Here is an 18,680-nt window from a genome sequence, read left to right as displayed (position 1 = left end):
TTTCTGCTTTTTGATGTTGAATACTCTTTTTAAAAATGTGTTTTTCTTTGTCACTGTGGGTTATTAAGTTGGCAAAAAACAAAACAACAAACAAATGAATTCTATCACACAATGGAGGTTAGCAAGAGATGAAGGGGTCTGAACATTTTCTGAAGCCAGTCCACTCTGTCCCTATAGCTTAATTGCACAGTAAGCTGCCATTTACCTTACTGAATAACTATTAAGGCATTGGCACAATTTATTACATATTATCTCTCGGAAATGTGGCACAGTTTTTAGTGCATAACTAGTGCATAGTTATTTTCAATAGATTTAGTAGTTCAACACATTTCATATTGGGTTATCTCATTAATTAGGAAGGAGTCTGTGCTCCAAAAATGTTATATGCACAAGCTGTAATTGCATTTCACCTAAGCTTTAGAGACTGAGTGGTGGTACATTAGTCTTAGAGGCCCATCTCGGAGCTTTAGAAAGAACAGGGCCTGTCTCATTATTATAATGAAGACGCCAGGAAAAAAGATGAAAAGTGCATTGAAAAGAGCAAAAGAAGTGATCTGTCGACCAAATTCAAGTCTGTTGGTCTCTACTTTGGCTCATAATTAAACAATATGAAGATCCAATTTTATATATAATAGCATTTACCAGGATGGTGACAGCACTTTTACAAAGAACACAGAACACAGATAGAATACAGATGGAAAGACTGTGATGGCAGGGACTGCTAGATTTGAGCACACCGGCCTCTTTAAGATACCAAGAGCAAGGAATATTCATGGCTGAAGTTCAGGGGGCTTATTGTTGGGAACATAATTATATGAGGGCCTTGGATGTTGCTAAGCACAGAAACGGTGCAAGAGAGGCTTTGCTCAAGTTCATTGTGTGTTGTTGTTCAGTGCTGTTTGTGATACACACATACAGTGAGACATGCACAAGCTCTTTCAGCATAATTATGCAGTGCAGTCTTGGCTAGACACGTGTACAGGTAGCTTACGTGACAAACCACCTACAGCCTGTTCCAAGCTGCTGTAAACATTCACCAGTGTGTGGGTTTAATTGCATGTTCCTTCTCAGTAGGCCTGCAGAGACCGTATAATTCGGAGTAGGGGTACTAACCTGGATCCCTTCATACTGACAGCAGACTTCCTGTCAGCCTAACCCTCTTAGTTGGGGGTATATGTACAGCACGACTGTTCTCCCTGAGCTTCTGTTTTAGGCTCTCTACCTGTCTCTGTGTTGTGACCTCAGATTGGGCTCCGGTGACACCCCAGAACCAGAGCCCAGGTTAATTTGGAGCTTGTATTCTCTGTAAACGGCATGCTCCAATTGTTGGGATCATGTTCCTAGAAAGCAGAGTTCCACAGACCCTTCACCCCAGCCGCAGGCCTTCTTCCTAGTCACACTTTGGTTTTTTGTTAAAAGGCTAAAGAGGAATAGATTTAAAAAAGAGAACAACAGTTAGACAAAGCTGGTGGAGAGAAAAGAATAATAAGCATTTGTTATTGTTGCACATAGGATTTGATTGTCTAGAGATTGTCTTAATATTTGTCCTCATTTCTTTTCTATACCTCTGAACACTGAATTGATTTTATTTTTTTTTTATAGTTATTTGGGGGATGGAAGATTTCATCTGGAGTCAATCATGATTGCAAACCCTGATATCCCTGCCTACAGGTATTGTGAAACAAAGTGTCACTGTTTGTCTTCAAATATTTTCATTCTCCTGTAAATTACTGGCATCTTCTGCAAAATGTTCTTTGTAGTCAATAACCATTACAGCGCTACTGTTATTCACACAATTTGGGAGCAAGTGAAAGATGCTAATGGAATAAAATAATCTAATTGCAAAAAGCAGACTAAGGAGAAAATTATTTATATAAAAAAATATTTATTTTAAAAACACGCAACCGGCTGTTGACATATTTAGGGGAGTGCATTAAATGAGTTAGTGTTTTTTTTATGTCATTCATATTTTAAATATCCCTTGCGGTCATGATCGCTTTGTTTATTGCAGCGTCACGATAACATTTTGTGAGAAAAAAGTTGTGTTTTGATGAGGTCTTGTTTGTATGCAAAGTGAAATCGTGTTGTTGAAGACGTATGCACTGTCGCACAGATCACAGGTCTCTCTCATAAACAAGATTCTAATCTCAAGTGAACTCCTCATACCGGAGAAAAAGAGATTAGATGCTCAGAAATACCTCCTTTTTCCCTAAGATACACTAACTTCTGTCATACTTGATGGCTTTTCATGATTGGATTTTTTCATCTTTTCTTCTGTTCTGTGTCCTCTAGATAGATACCTGAACAATAGGCGGTACTGTGCACGATAAAGTTAGTCTGTTTATGTCTATGTGCACATTTCATTTACATCTGGGTGTCTTTGCCATTTGCTGTCTGTGTTTGTAGATATGACCCCTACAGTAAGGTATTCTCCAGGGAGTACTATGACCACGAGGCCATGCGTGCCTTAAGGCTCCAGGCTATTGACAAGGCTCGTTCAGCGCAGAGATGGGGCTTGGTCTTGGGCACGCTGGGCCGGCAGGGAAATCCCAAAATCTTGGAGGTGAGAGTCTTCATCCTTATTTCAGTTGTTTATATGTCCTAATGTCACTCATATCATTTTACTGATGTATTATGGTCACTTGAAGAGTAACTAAGACACATAGTTTTCATGCTGGGAGCTTGTTTTTTCACATTTAGGATGATGCAGCCCAGCCTTAGAAAGAACTTTTCAAGTACAAGCTCAATCATTTCCTCAATAATAGCAGTTCCCAGTAAACATGGTCATTTGAACCATATATCAAATTAATCTGGACATGTACGTCACTCAAAATTGCTGCTCGGTTTTTTTATTGAGCAGATTGCCAAACAGAATTCAGAGGGGAAATTACTAATAATCCTGTGAAACAGGATAACGCCCTTATTAAACATATAAGAATTTAAATTAGATAACACTAACAATTCAAGGCTTCAGTCAGAGTTGCTCTTTGTATACCAGATGTGCTTTTACCAACTCTGTCAACATTCAGCAAAAATTCAGCAAGTGAAAACACTCACTCAGATAAAACTGATGGCCTGGGAAATCATAAATGCTGTGTTTGTGCTCACACACACATACACTGGTGCATTAGGTGCAGACTCATAACTGAGAAAGTCAAAGTCTTTCCAAGTGCAAACTATTATGCATTGGCATGCTTACAAGCCTGTCTGGGGTACCGATCGATGGACTGAGAAGCCCTGTCTGGTCGTTCCTAACCCACATCTGCTCCTCCTGCTGCTTTCACCTCCACTGCTTGTTCACTGGGCTTCTTTTCTTCTCCTCATCTTTGTTTGTTGTTGTATATGCTCACTTTTAGTGTAATGTTTTGTCTTTGACTTCTCCATATCATTATCAATAATTTGCACTATGGTAGAATGCATAGACCATATTTATACTGATAAGGCTGAAATTGGTGTTCTTCTGTTTCCTCATTTATCTGTATGTATCTAGACTTGAAAGTTAAAGTTGGCATTGATGTAAAATATCAGTCAGAGAGTGACATGTTTCGTTATGCAGTAGCAGGAGAGAATGGACTAAAATAGGGGATTTGAATAAAAATACCCTCTAGCTCTCCTATAGCTATCTGTCGAGATTTAGAAGTGTAGTTTCAGATAATCTCTCAGGTAAAGGGACAGAACTATCTGTGATAAGAGCACAGTCATAGAGATGTCTCATGATACTCCCAAGGACAGATATGATATGAATAGACATATCATCAGCACTCATACCTTTATCTCATCAAAGGAACATTTCTGGGGTTTCTCCACTTGGTTTAGCTGACTTCAGTATCCCCGAGTAACAGCTTAGTCCGTGTTCCAGTGTCCAAGGCATAGTTAGCAAGGGAGCAGAGTCCCTTGCAATGGTTAAACAGGTTCATTTACTGATGCTAGACATGACATGGTATCAGGGACTGTCCAGTCCAACTCAGCCCGCAGGGGTAAAGTGACTCCATGTGGGCCAACTAATCCCCAGGGTGGTGTAGAGATCTGGTGCATTGCAAATTGTAAAGCAAAGTTGGAGGGCTTGGTGTGCTAAACCCTGACTACAAACAAGCTCTTGGAAAGTGCAGTGCCACCTCTTTGATATATGAAATGCCAGTCAAATATAGTACACATAGCAGCAAACCTGAAGCAAAACTCCTTGCTGGACTCCTGTTGTTCCAGAGTTGCCTAAAGTGAAAAATGTCAGTGTGGGGGCATAATTATGTGGCACTGGGTTTTAGTTTTCCTTTAGAATTGTAGAGGGTAGAGGGTAAAACTATAACTATGACTATTACTGGATTTTAACTTGCCAACCCACAACTGAAGTGCTGCTCTGCTCTGAGACATGTTCTGGGAGATAAATTTTACATATTAAGTACCAGTTACTCACAGAGGAGGGGAAAGGTAAATGCAGGGCTGTCAGCTGCAATTGGTTAAATGTAAGCATTGTTACATCTCAGGCATAGTATGCAAACACTTCTACTGGTTTAGGGCTGTAAAAGCCACTGCAGCAAGTTTACTCTGGGCAAAGAGGAAAAGATACAACTTTTTTGCAAGTTTGTTCAACATCTGTTTGCTGAATTGCTCATAAAGCATGATTAATGAGCTCTTGTGTGCGAACAAAGAGAAAACAGGAAAAAAACACAGCAACAGAGGAAACCAGAACCAGAACAGAAATTCAATTTATGGGAATATCTGAGTTACAGACCTTAAAGTTTATGTGATGGAAAACAGGCTTAAGATGGTTTCGTGTCAGCAATAATATCGGCATAGCACAGTGCTTGAAGAGGGAATCTGATGAAAAAGCACTCAGTCTGAATTCCTACCCTATTCCACAGTTTTGAGCTCTTGGTAAGTACTGAAATGATAGGATTGTAACACCCAAACTGATTTCCCTTAAACGTCTGTGGGCACTTCCTGACAGGTTGAAGAAATTGTAACATTCACAAGGGAGTTGGAAAAGAACCACTATACTTTTGGTCCAGAGACAGTTGAAGGGGTTGGAGCATCCTATGTAGGCATTTGGTCAGAGCCAACAGGAAGGTGACCCAGATGAAGCCACAGCGTATATGGGCCAGAGACTGTCAGAAGGAGGTGGCGTACATACTGTATTTGAGAAGGATCTGTCTGCTACTCTCCTTAATTTGCTATAACCATAAGATAACTTGGGTAAGCAGATGTATATATGAGGCTTCAGAGGATGCAAGCTGACATATAGCTAGTCTTCCTTCTGCGAATGTCACTTGCCGAGCAAATACTGGACAACCCTAACAGACTGTGTCTGTGAGGGTCAAAACCTTGAGCTATTTGATATGAACCCTAATAATTTGCAACTGTTGAGTTTAACATCTATGGAGAGAACTGTGTTTGATGTTTGGATTGCAAACCTTTTTCATGTGTCCTTTTATTTTATTTCTTTCTGTTCCTAGCACCTGGAGTCAAGGCTGAAGTCATTGGGCAAGTCCTTCTCTCGAGTGCTCCTGTCTGAGATTTTCCCCACCAAGCTAAATCTAATGGCAGATGTAGATGCGTGAGTATTAGGATCCACACTTCAATGTACTAACCCAAAAGGACGCAAACTATTTATTGAATCACAACTTGATCATGGCAGCCAAACTTAAAAGACAGGCCCATTCTATACAGAATATGAATGTAGATATAAACACCCAGCATGTTATTTAGGCTAGACAGATTAACCAGTCATTTATCCAGCCCAGCAACACAATTCCGGTCTGTTCTCCCTGATGACACCATGATGCTTTTAAACTATACTGCAATATTGTGGGTAGGCTTAAGTTTCTCCCTCATGCAGCCTTTTGTTTTTGTAATTACAGAGACTTGTATAGCTTCTAATACAATGTATTTCACAAATCTGCAACAGGTTCTGCACCACTCACTCTGCAACAGGTTGTCAGCACTGTCTCTTTCTCATAAAGAATAAGTAGTTTATTTTCCACATCATTCATCATCACTCCGCTACCCCACCTCTAAGCACACACACACACACACACACACACACACACACACACACACACACACACACACACACACACACACACACACACACACACACACACACACACACACACACACACATACATTACAGCAAGTAGTCCCCTAAAAGTTGCAATCACCAACATTTGAAATTTATGCTGTAAGCATCATTGCACACATAATTGTTGAGTCAGCGTGATTTGCAAGCGCACACTACAACACGGAACTGACAATCAGTAGGCAGGTTCGTAAACAAAATTGACATTCATGTCTTGGTGAGATTCCATACTTTTGCCTTGGTGGCAAAAACAGAAATAGTCCAGAGTAATGAACTTGGATTCTTGATACTGTTTCCTCGGCTTTGACTCACTGGACATAGAAAGAGGAATATTGAACATGAATAGTGTTGTGTACTTATTTTTCCACTTTGTACTTTCACAGTAAAAACTAGAAAAGTGTGACCTTCTTGCCTTTGCTCCAGACTGCTTTTTATTTTTTTTACCTTTTAATTAAAATTAGGTAACACATTCTATTAATTAATCTTATCACAATTCTAAAAATATCTTTCCTTACCTTAACCAGTGGAAACTGTGAACCCATCGCACATAATAAACAATGAATTACGTCATTCCCACACATGCTATAAAATTATTGATGAAATGTAACATTGAGTTCCTGATGATCACACTGGCTGTGCTGACTACACTCTGCAATGTGTTATCCAGCCAGCAACACTCGTTACTATATTTATAAAAAAAAAAAAAAAAAGTAAAATATCAAGTGCTCAAGCTTCAAGGAGAAGTTTCTCAGACTTATCTGACTTCCAACCACAAGAACAGAGGTAAAGATGTACATGGGGTTAGTGAGACATTGATGTGCAACAGCTCCAATCACACTCGCCCAGGTGCAGGCACTCCAACAGTCAAGCGCACGCACACACACACACACACACTCCTCACACTCCCTCAGATTGGCCTCTCACAGTGGAGTAATGAGAGGGGTGATGTGTGAGGGAGGAGTGGGTGAGAGAGGGACAGAAGGTCTGAGAGAGATTGAGAGCGAGCTGGAGAGATAGAGAGCTGCAGAGGTAGTTGAGGGGGATGTGTTTGGAGAGAAAACGATCATGGTAAAAGCGTGTTCTTTTTGTTTTGTTTTGTTTTTTTGGCTCCTCTTCAGACTGTCGTATGGTTGAAACTCCAACATTATGTAAGTCAGGCACGATTCACCCGACCAAAACAAATCTTCTTTACAGACAAAAGGCTTTAAAACAATGTCTGTTTCAGTGGCATTTATTGTATTGATAAACAATGATTTTAATAAAGTATTAAAGTGAATTAAATTACAATGGCACCTGTTAAAGGGGTGGGATATATTAGGATATATAAGGCAGCAAGTGAACATTCAGTTCTTGAAGTTGATGTTTTGAAAGCAGGAAAACTGGGAAAGTGCAATGATCTGAGCAACTCTGACAAGGGCCAAACTGTGATGGCTAGACAACTGGGCCAGAGCATCCCCAAAATAGCAAGTTACACTGCCCTCCAAAAGTATTGGAACAGTGAGGCCAATTCCTTTAGTTTGCTGTAGACTGAAAACATTTGGGTTTGACATCAAAAGACAAATATAAGACAAAGAATCAACAGTTAAGATTTTATTTCCAGGTGTTTATGTCTGCATCTGATACACAACTTAGAATATTTTCTCATTTTTCGTTGCATTGCTATTACATTGATTATTCCAACAATAAATAGCACTGAATGTCTACACTGTTTTTCAGATTTGGGTTTTGCCTGTTCAGACTGCATTTATAGTTAGAAGGTGTAACCAACATGAGCTGTCTATAAGAAAGCCAAGCAATTGTGAAGCTGAGAGAAGATGGAAAATCAATCGGAGTCATTGCACAAACATTGGCCGTAGCCAATAGTACAACCATTTGGAATGAAAAGTAAGAAACTACTGGTGTACTAAGTAAATGGTAAATGGTCTGCACTTATATAGCGCTTTTCTACCTAACTGGTACTCGAAGCGCTTTACACTGCATCTCATTCACCCATTAGCACACACACACTCACACTCACACACCAGTGGCAAAGCTGCTATGTAGCTGATCTGACTCACCAGGGGCAACTTGGGGTTCAGCATATTGCCCAAGGACACTTTGGCATGTGACATGGCAGCTGGGAATTGAACCACCGGTCCTATGATTGGCAGACAACTGCACTGCTCTACCTATTGATCCACAGACAAACATACAAGTAATGTCATGGCTTTGGCTGCATGGCTTCTTCTAGGACAGGCTCAGTAGTCCTCACTGATGATGTAACACATAATGGCAGCTGCAAAATGAACTCAGAAATATTTTGCCTGCCAATTCAAAGAAATATGTAATCAAACTTGCTTGGATCTCTAATAGTGCAACAGGATAAAGACACAACACACTGCCAAAACAACAAGGGAGTTCATCGGGGGCAAGAAGTGGGAGACTGGCCAAGTCAGTCTCCAGACATAAACCCTATAGAGCATGAATTTTACCTGCTAGAGCGCAGACTGAAGGGAGTAACCACCCAAAATAAACAACTTCTGAAAGAGGCTGCAGAAAAAGCCCGGAAAAGCACCACAAAAGAAGAATGCAAAAGTGTGGTGGGGTCAGTGGGTCATAGGCTCCATGCAGGTATTGCAAGCAAAGGATTTCCAACTAAGTATTAAGTGTTTTTCACTTTAATCTATTTTAAGCTAATCTGTTTCAATACCTGTGCTCACATGAAACATGGGTGGGTTCAATCAAAAGGTGCTATCTTCTAAGTTGTTTATCAGATCCAGACGTGAAAATGAAAGCTGGAAATAAAACCTAAAAATAAAACCTGAAATGTTGATCTTTTGTCTCATAATCGTCTTTTGATGTCAAACCCAATCTTTTCAGTTTACAGCAACAATAAAGGAACTGGCCTTACTGTTCCTGTTACTGAGTGTATGTGAGGTGCCCCCAGCATCTAATGGTCAATGCCTACCAAAAGTGCTCCAGGCATAGTTCACTGGTGAAATGGCAACATTTCTGAAAAATTGTAATGCTGGCCTCGATCAACAAGGGTGAGAACACAAAGTGCCTCACAGCTTGCTGTGTATGGGAGTGACGCCTGTCCACCACAAAAAGAGCCCATAATGGGCATGTGAGCGTTAGAACTGCACTATTGAAGAGTGGAAGAAGGTGGTCTTTTTGGGGCTGATGAAGTATTTTTCCCTGTGCCAGGACAAAGTATGGGAAGTAGGCAAGGTAGTTCTGTCGGAAAACCTCATGAAAACTTTTACGTGAATACCTACATAAACATAGCTATAAGCCAAGTACATCCCCTTATGGCATCTTTAGCTTCTCTCAGTCGCAACATGTGCCCTGCAAAACTGCAACAACAATAAAAACTGTTCAAGGAACATGAAGTTGTTGTTGTTGTTGAAGGTTTGGCCTTGCCCTCGAAATCCATCACATCTTAATCTGATTGAGATCTACAGCATGTGGTGAAAAGTCTGATCCATTGAAGCCACTTTGCAACTTACAGGACTCAAAGGATATGCTGCTGCTATCTTGGTGCCAGACACCTGAGGACATGGTGCCCTCAACAAGGCAGGGCTCCTTTGGAAATACGAGGAGAGAATATTACTGTAGACAAGTGGTTTTAATGTTGTAGCTGATCAGTGTATGTTTTCCTAATTAGGGCTATACTATATATTGATATTTTTAATGTTTAGACTTGTTGCTTGAAATGTGTGTATATACATCAAACTGCAGTCCAACAAGATGTTTTCTTGGTAGTACTGAAGACCAGGGCTGGGTATCACTTTAAAATGTTCATTACTACTACTGACACAACATAGTTTCAAAGAACAGGAATTCCATAAGTCTAAGAAAGCATTCAGTGCTATGATTGATAATAAGTAATGAAGTTCCATTTGCTGCCTTATTGAACACCATTACGTTATATTTATTTATTTAGTGTCCTTCAATGAGTCAAGGTTGGAGAAGAAAGTGAAATTGGGGGTTCATCCTAGAAGATATGACATAAGAACATTATTTACCTCATTAATAATGAGTATTTATTCAGGAGATTGGACAGCATCAAGTGGATCTCTTCTTCTACAATTCTTCTAACCTTTTTTTTTTCTCTTTTTTAGTTTTTCTATCCTCTCACTGCTCACACAGGCCTCCGACATGAAGCTACCATAGTCATTGTACGCTACCGGGTGTTTGAAACTCTGTTGAATCCAGCTGTGTTGAAGGAGGGAAGAAGGAAATAATGCAAGGGAAATTGAGAGATAGACAGTTGGGTAGTAGAGGATACATTAGTGTGCCGCACTAGCCAATACGGCACACTGTACAGAACCCCCACCCCCAGGCTTTGTCTGTCATTAACTACCAACAAACTCACTCATATAAAAAGAGAAACGCCATTAGCATATGCTCTTAAGTGTGTAATTAGGCTGTCCCCAAGCAGGTCTGAAACTATTGTACAGACATCTACACACCACGCACACTTATCTCAACTAGACCGCAAATGCCACCCTGTGTATTGCAGCCTTTTATCTTTCTGTTTGAATTTTAATTTTTGGCTCCATTGAAATGAAATTGTTTGTTTTATTTCAATTAAGATTGCCGTTAAAGGTGAACGCTTTCCGTTTTCCTCCAGCGCTGAAAGGTTAATTGTTCTTGCTTTTGGCGGATCAAGACGGTGAGTGTAATTGAAGCGAAGCCATGCAGGTGGAGGTCCTCCTAACAGTGTCAGGGTGTAATGGGCCACGGCAGGTAATGTAGCGAAGCCTGGGCTGGAGCTCATATTGCATAGCAGCGCTAAATGCCACTCGGTCTTACCTTACACATATATCGCAGTACAGCCCTTAACAGTTCTGCATCCTGCTCTTCTAATCCGTGTCTCTCGGGTTGTACTGTCTTTTAAAGTAAACACATCTTTCATAGAGGTTTCCATCGCTCATCTACTCTTATTCATTCTTTGCTTTAGTTCATATTTTCTTAAACAGTGAGACAAAGCTCAGCTGCCAATCCATACACATTTTCTTCTCTTCTTTCCTCCAGCCATGTCTTTGTTGCACTGCATGATGGGAGTCCTCTACTATGCTGGCCAAATTGAAGGCCAGAGAATGTCTGGAAATACCATTTGGGCTGCATTCTTGCGGCAATACCTGTGCATGGCACTAATGCGTAACTGAAATGCAGCATTCAATCTGTGTCTGTGCTAATATTAGAAAAGTCCCTTCTGGCTCCATGTGCCAATCAGCTATCTGCTCCTTAGGAGGGATTCTCTCTGCCATCCCTTTCATGCTTTCTGTCTTACGTTCCTCTCAGAGCTCCTCTCAATGCTAGCCCCAAGGATTAATCAGAAGAGTCATGCTTTGCTTACTAATCTTCCTTCTGCTTATAACCTAGCTCAGTGTTCTTTTTACTTCATGCCACAGATGTGCATCTCTACATGTGTAAACTGTTTGACTTTGCCCCTGTAATTAGATTCTTTCGTCCTGTGTGTAAGGGCTAAGGCACTTTTTGTTACAGGGGTAATGTTTGGCTACAGAGAGGACTCCAGTTATGAATTGCCACTGATGGACTTAAAGGTCATATTTTCAGATTCCGCTGCTCCATCTAAACTCAGCTAACTCAGGAGATTGGTGCTTAGTATGAATATCTCTGACTCAGCTGACTCTCAAATTAGGAGGATGAATAAGAATTCACTCTTTGGGGGAGACATTATAAAAAAAAAAGTGTTATTTGAAAATGAGAAAATGCCAAGCGTTTGCCCAGAGGGGGTGGAATATTTCTGTGACAGAAAAGCAGAGTGGAGCGAGAGTCAACGGTGCAATCAATTCTGCAGTTGAGAAACTGTGTGAAAGTTGGAAAATGAAGAATAGACAGACAGGGAATTTGACGCAGTAGCGCAGACATGAAAGTATTCAAGCGATTACGGCAAAACTTTCTTTTTCTTTCATGCGTTTTCCCCATCTATGCCTCTGTACTCGCCTGTACTGCTTTGCTAAAATCTCAAAAAGATGCATTCTTATTGACATTTACCTAGATCTAGCCTTATCTCCAGGGCTTTTATATGCACTGCAGCTAAATTCATATTTGCCAATATTTCTGATGGAGCTTCATCATTAGGATTAGGGACGAGGGAGGGTCCAATCTCTCGGTGGAGATGGAGCAGTGGATAGCATTGATCTATGAAAGCTAACCCCTGTAGCCCCGGCCGCTTCTCCCTGTCTCCATTTTCCCATTGTTCATTTTTTTCCCCCTCCAGCTGTTTACATCCACACCCTCCTCATCCCTCTCTCATGCATTTTCCAGAGTAAACACTTTTTTCCCTGCCAATCTTCACACTCTGTGCTGCCTCTCTGTTCTCTTCTTGCTTATGCTTCTTCACACACACACCCCACCCGCCTTTGTTTTCGTCTTCATTGCTCTTTCTCCCTGTCGCTGTATATCTTTGTCCTTTTCTCTCATTTTTTTTCTCACCCCCCCACCTCCTCATCTCTTTCATACACAGACCCCCACCACCACCACCCTGTCTGCCAGCTATGTAGGCTACCTCCGTAGAGACCGGGCTGGTGCAGCTTTTTTATTCACACTCACCTAACCTCTCTCTCTCTCTTCTTCTCCTTTCTTTTACTGTTTTCCTGTCTTTTCACCTCTGTTCACTTCTTTTCCTGTCTTGCTGTTTTTATGCCTCCTGCAACCAGTCTACCTCCCTCCCTACACCACCATCACCACCACCCTTCCTCCCTCTCTTTTTAGCCTCTCTTTCAGTGGCTGGCTATCTATCCAGATAGTGTAGCGTGGCCATCTTTTAGAGCTCTTGCAAATCAGGACGCGTCTCTCCAAGAGATGCAGGAGATCAGGTGGAGGGAGTCTCTCTGCACAACCCGTTGCATCATGTATCTACATGCAACACAGCTCACTGCAGTCACAGATGTACCCTGCCTGTCTAATAGGATCTTGTTCTCTCGCCGTCTCCAACTGCTTCTGTTTTGCACAAACATTTGTACTCACTCGTGAATACACATTTTGAGCACAGATTTGTACCTTGTCATTTCTACAGGTGGGTCCAGATCGCTTGTCCACGCCTTTCTATCGATTGGGGCACAGCCTTCTCCAAGCCCCTGCTCTCTCCGTATGAGGTAAACATGCACCTTATAGTCACTGAGCAAGATCACAGCTGTCACTCACTTATCACACACACACAGACTTTCCTATCAGCTAACAGACCCCTTGACTGATGTCCTGCTGAAACCTTCATCAAAGGTATTGGGGAAGTGTTTGAAAGGGTGGTGAATTTGTATAGGACTCATCAGGGCTGACTTGTGCTGGAGATGGAGTAGCATGCCTTTCCCTCCTTCATTTTCTCCCTCTATCCCTGACATAAAACACACCACACACACACACACACACACACACATATGCACAGAAAATAGCATCAGCAGCAGACCAACCCCCCCTACTGGCTACGGGACCACACAGTCTCCATCCTCCTGCATTCGTCTTGTTTTTCTAAAAGAGAGAGTGAGAGAGATCGGACAGCAACCCGTAAAGATCCATTTCAAAGCAAGTGTTTCTTTGAGCACCGCTGGTGTAGCAAGCCAGAAAAAAAAAATAAACAGGCTTGCTTTGTGATGGGCTTGGCAGTTATGTTCTGGTTAGCATTTGATGTCAACTATTAATTCATTCAGTGATTTCCCTCACTGAAGTGAATCCTTGTGAAATGGCTGCGAGGGGAGTTGAATCTTGAATTACTTGGATTGTTTGAAGTGGTTGCTGCTTTTCTGCAGCTGCACGTCACTGTGCATCGCTTTTGTTACACTTATATTTCCAAATGAGGCCATTATGGATCATGATAGCACTCATCTCAGAGGAAAAGGTGACGTTTGTTTGTATCGTTTGTCTATAATGGTGCATGTGAGGTCTGGATTTCACCCCCCCTGTTTTAATGAGGAAAGCAGCAAGCTGTTTTCTTAAACCCTTTCTGTTACAGCTCACTTTGCTCTCCCCCTGCCAGCTATTTGGGAACAAAGTCTGTGCATTTAAATAATTTGCAGCTGCACTTGTGCCTATATGTGTGCTCGTGTGCGGTTACGATAAGTCCTAAATCATTCTCATCTCATACCCATGAGTGTTATACGTCGCAGTGCTCCGCGCTTTTCATTGTGGCATTTAAAATGAAGATGAAGACGAACGAGATGGGAGGGTGGCGTGAGCAAGGAGAAGGGTGGAGGCTGAGGGGGGCAGCAGCATTTATTTTCAGTGCGTCTCATGTTATATTTATAGTCAATAAGACACACTTGGCTCTCCTGTCAGAGCAGGGATTAGCAAGAGGAGCTAGCTTCCACAGAGAGAGGCAGTTGGTGTGAGAGGGGAGAGGAGGAGAGCAGTGAGTAAAAGCTGGAAAAATGAGAGGCGGGTGGAAAAAGGGCAGAGGAAAGGAGAGTCTAGCAGAAGGATGTTCGGGGTGAATGGAAAGGCAAGGAAACAAAACAAAGTCATGTTTTTTCCTAGTATTGAGATTGTTTGTTTAGGTGGAAATGCTTTAAGGTTTGGTTGACTCATATTCTTAATAGCTAGAAAGGTTGTGTAATTATGTTGTGTTTCTATGAAAGACACTCACAGTTCCCTGTTACATGAACACATACAGGTCAGCCACAAAATTAAAAATGCTGTTATCTTATCTTATTTCTCCTGGTGCCACCAGAACAGCTTGAGGCATGGACTCCTCAACATCCCTGAATGTGTCCTCTGGTATCTGGCACCAAGATGTCAGCAGCTTATCCTTTAAGTCCTGTAAGTCTCAAAGTGCGGCCTCCGTCGATAGACTTGCTTTTTCAGCTCATCCCACAGATCCTTGATCGGGATGAGATATGGAGAATTCGGAGGTCAAGACAACACCTCTATGACAACTCTTTGTCGTGTTCTTCAGTCATACTCGAAAGATTTTTGCACTATGGTAGAGAGCTGTTGATAAAGCCCACTGCTGTAAATGGGGGAATTTAGTCTGCAGCAGTATTTTCTGTAGGTAGGTGGTGTGTATCAAAGTAACATCCATGGGAACGTCAATGAGCCTTGAGCACCCATGTCCCTGGCTGACCTTCCTTTGACCACTTTTGGTACATACGGATCACTGCATACTGGGAACACCCCACAAGACCTGCTTGTTTTGCTGATACTCTCACCCAGTCATTTACCCATGACATTTTACTGCTCGCCACAGTCACTCAGATCCGTATTCCTGCCCATTTTTTCTGCTTCCACCTAGGGCTGGGTGATATTTCAAATTAATTTGAAATATCACAATATTTAGTTTCTTTGTTTTTTTGTGTAAAATCACAAAATCAGGATTCGTGTTTCCTCCGCTGTCATTCAAACAGTAGGGGCAACTCACACTGCACTTTGCCAATTAACAAGCTTGAATAATAATAACAACAGGTACAATTAATTCCTGTGGGTTAACTCTTGTAGATAGGAAGAGATCCAAAGAGCCACAGTGGAAATATCAAGATACTAAAGCCCAGTGATTCGGTTTCAGTGTTTTGTCCAGGAACACTTCTACATGTGGCCAGGAGGAACTGGTAGTCGAACCACCAATCCTGGGGTTTATAGTCTTTTGTCCTACCAGCTGATTATTGCTTGATAATTTGATCTTGTCTTGTCATAAATGGACAACTTTCCTTTATTCCCAGGGCGTACATGAAAGTAATAGTGTGCAAGAAGCCGTTGCATGAGCCACCTGTCTGTGTTGGATGTAAAAGAGGAACAGGCCTGCTAGTGATTTATTTCTTTTGTTACTGCACATACAATCAGCCTCCAGTTACTGAGTTTGAATAGAAGCATTTAGTTTGAATAAAAGTGTTAGACTTTTCTCATCCAGACATTATTGCACGCTGTATGAATCTGGAGGTAGGTCTTGTCATCAAAAATATGGCCGAGTAGTTTGATCAATTATTAAATGAACAATCCACTGAGTTGTTTCTTCATTCAGCTTGCTTGTTTATTCATCTGTTCAGTCGTTCAGCTGCTCTTTCTTTCATTCACAATCAATATTCACAGGCACTCATCTCCCATATGGAGCAGTCTGCTCTTATGTCGCAGCACTGTCATGCCAGCGCTCTTGCTCCCTTCCAACAGCTGTTGTGTCATGCAGTGCCACTGCATAGGGATAACATGACAACTCTGCCTGTTATCCAAGCTAAACATGACGACACCTGTCTTGTCTGTGTAGTCACGACAGTAGTTTGCTGCGTCTCCTCATCACGCTGTGGTGTTCTGCAGCTAGTTTGTCCAATACCTGCAGATCTAGAACCAGATGAGAGGAGCATAGAGGCAGAGTTGTGTGTGGTACCTCACAGGGTGCCAGCTTCGCACATTTAGTTTGTCAAGTTTCTTGTTCTTTTTTTTTGTTTTTACTTAATCTATCTCTCTCTGTTTCTCTCTCCATCTCTATCTTTCTCAGGCAGCTGTTGCTTTACAGGAGGTAGACTGGAAGGAAGTATACCCCATGGACTTCTACTCCAATCAGAGCCTGGGGCCTTGGGCGCCCAACCACCCCGACAACCAACCTCTGCGGCCCGCTCGTAGACAGACCCAGGTTAGTGTCGGGGCCAAGAGATAGAAGTCAAATGAATGGGAGGGGATGAGGAGCAAAAGCTGGTAGAAAGTGACACCACACAGTACTGAGCATGTTGTTTGATGGTTTTTATCAGTGTGTCACCACACTGACACCCAGTGGTACAGTGACAGCAGGACATGTATCTGGACATCTCTTTTTAAGTGACCTTGACATGCATCGTACATTTTCTCATCTATTTAAAAAATAAAAAAGACAGCTAGATTTACAGTTAATTGCTGCTCTGTGAATACACTCTAGCGTGGCCATATTGCCCCACATTACCACTAATCTGTCTGAGGTAGGTACTGTCACTGTTCCAAGTGTTAATACTACACCACTGCCTCCCTGCAGAAGCAAGGCTCGGAGGCAGCCCTTCCTACCAGGCAGTGTGGGCAGGACCGGGGCGCCCCCTGTGGCTGTCAGGGCGAATGACACACCCTGACCAGTGCTGCGTTTGACTTCATCTGGTGCCTGCCAGCACCGCAGCCCCTGCTAACAGCTGGAGAGAGGTCAGACCAGAGGAAGAGCAGAATGGGTATTCGTCCAGACATTTTATCAACTAGAAGAGCTGAAGGCAGAGGAGCCCAGAGCCCCTTCTCGAATGGATTACCAGCCATAAATAATCCCTCATCTCATAGCCCTGCAGCTCAAACCAAATTCATTACTCTTGTTCACATGCCCTGCCTGTACTCCGACCTCAAAACACATGCAACGGAGCAAATAGCTCTTGCGTCTGAGCACACACGTATTTATCTGAGCTACATTTCCATAAAGGAGCTGCTGTCTGCTGCGAGTCGGCCTTTCTGTGATGCAGACAGGGCTTTTCTGAGAGAGTTAGAGGGAGAAGGAGGGAGCACGAGATGACCTTGAGTATGTTGTATAGAATTTAGAGTCTATTTATGTGAGGTGGCTTTAGTCAAATGCAATCCAGTTGTCTCCGGATAAAGCACTGTATGCTGTCGGACACTTCAGATGAGTGAGAGAGTTCCTTTTGTGTTGTGCTTCAAAGACAGTCAGACCTACTGTACTGTATGAGGCACTTTGTTTGATGTACAAGATGCAACATTTCTCAGAAATATTCCTCTGAAACAGGCATAATAAATATGTGATGCCTAACGAACGAGCATTTCTCATTCTTGGTATTCTAGTCAAATTTGAAACAACAAATCAGATATGGAACCTTGCTTCTTCTTCTTCTTCTCTCTCCTTGTGTGAGTGTTTTTGCAAAGTGCTAGTCCATGCTGAAATAGTGAGCCTGTTTTTAAGGCTGAGGGGTATGAGTTTTTAGATGCATGCAGTGCTAGTCACGACTGCTCGCCATCCTCATTATTTATTGATGGAAGAGGAGTCTGTCAATAAAATAAATAAAGAAATACCCTGTTGCTGTTTGGATACCAAAGAAGAATCTGATTGCCAGCAGTGTGCCATGGCCTGAGCTGATTGTGAGAACTTGTGAATCCCTCTCCTTGAGATGCTGCACTTTGTCTCAGGTGGGTAAAGACTGATATACTGAGTTACTCTTCTACACCTAAAAGGCTTCTCAAGTGAGGTGCTCCCTCTACATTCCACCATCTTATCTCCTTGGCAACAGAGACCAGTGTGATGCAACCCGTCCCGCCAGATGTCCATCTTTCTCATGATGCGTCTCCCGTGTCCCACTAGTGGCCGTTGTTTTTGAAGAGCTCGGTATTTACTACGGTACAGTGTGTGAAGTACAGCGCTCGGGAATAAGTTATTGGGCAGCAGAGCTCTCTCTCTCTCTCTCTCTCTCTCAGCTGCTCTCCATGTGATGTGAGCATCTCACAGCCTAAAGATTATTTTCCTTTAATTGTTTAATTATTTGCTTGTTTGAACATAAAGATGCGAAGCTGAGAAGATGGACCTTTTACCATTATGGACACAATCAAAAGATATTGTGAATATTGTCACTGAGGTGCAACAAGATACAAATTATGTGACTAAAAAAGTCTGGGATTATACTGATCCAATATCTTACTGACTTAAATAAGTCCTACACTACAG

The 18,680-nt window shown here is 42.0% G+C and overlaps 1 protein-coding gene across 1 annotated transcript in view; it reads left to right on the top strand.

Annotated features, from left to right (window-relative positions):
• The window catches only part of dph1 (diphthamide biosynthesis 1), a 56,287-nt gene extending 38,352 nt beyond the window's left edge, over positions 1–17,935 (top strand). The window contains exons 7-12 of the mRNA XM_026378706.1: positions 1,603–1,671; positions 2,407–2,563; positions 5,451–5,551; positions 13,104–13,182; positions 16,503–16,637; positions 17,010–17,935. Coding sequence (XP_026234491.1) covers positions 1,603–1,671; positions 2,407–2,563; positions 5,451–5,551; positions 13,104–13,182; positions 16,503–16,637; positions 17,010–17,090 — 622 coding nt within the window. The 3' untranslated portion in view covers positions 17,091–17,935. The remainder of the gene's footprint in view (positions 1–1,602; positions 1,672–2,406; positions 2,564–5,450; positions 5,552–13,103; positions 13,183–16,502; positions 16,638–17,009) is intronic.
• Positions 17,936–18,680: the final 745 nt, after the last annotated feature.

The sequence above is a fragment of the Anabas testudineus genome, chromosome 13 (assembly GCF_900324465.2).
Source record: "Anabas testudineus chromosome 13, fAnaTes1.2, whole genome shotgun sequence".
In the NCBI taxonomy this organism is placed as follows: domain Eukaryota; kingdom Metazoa; phylum Chordata; class Actinopteri; order Anabantiformes; family Anabantidae; genus Anabas; species Anabas testudineus.
Note: the sequence above shows the minus strand (reverse complement) of the source record. Positions and strands in the feature narration are given on the sequence as shown.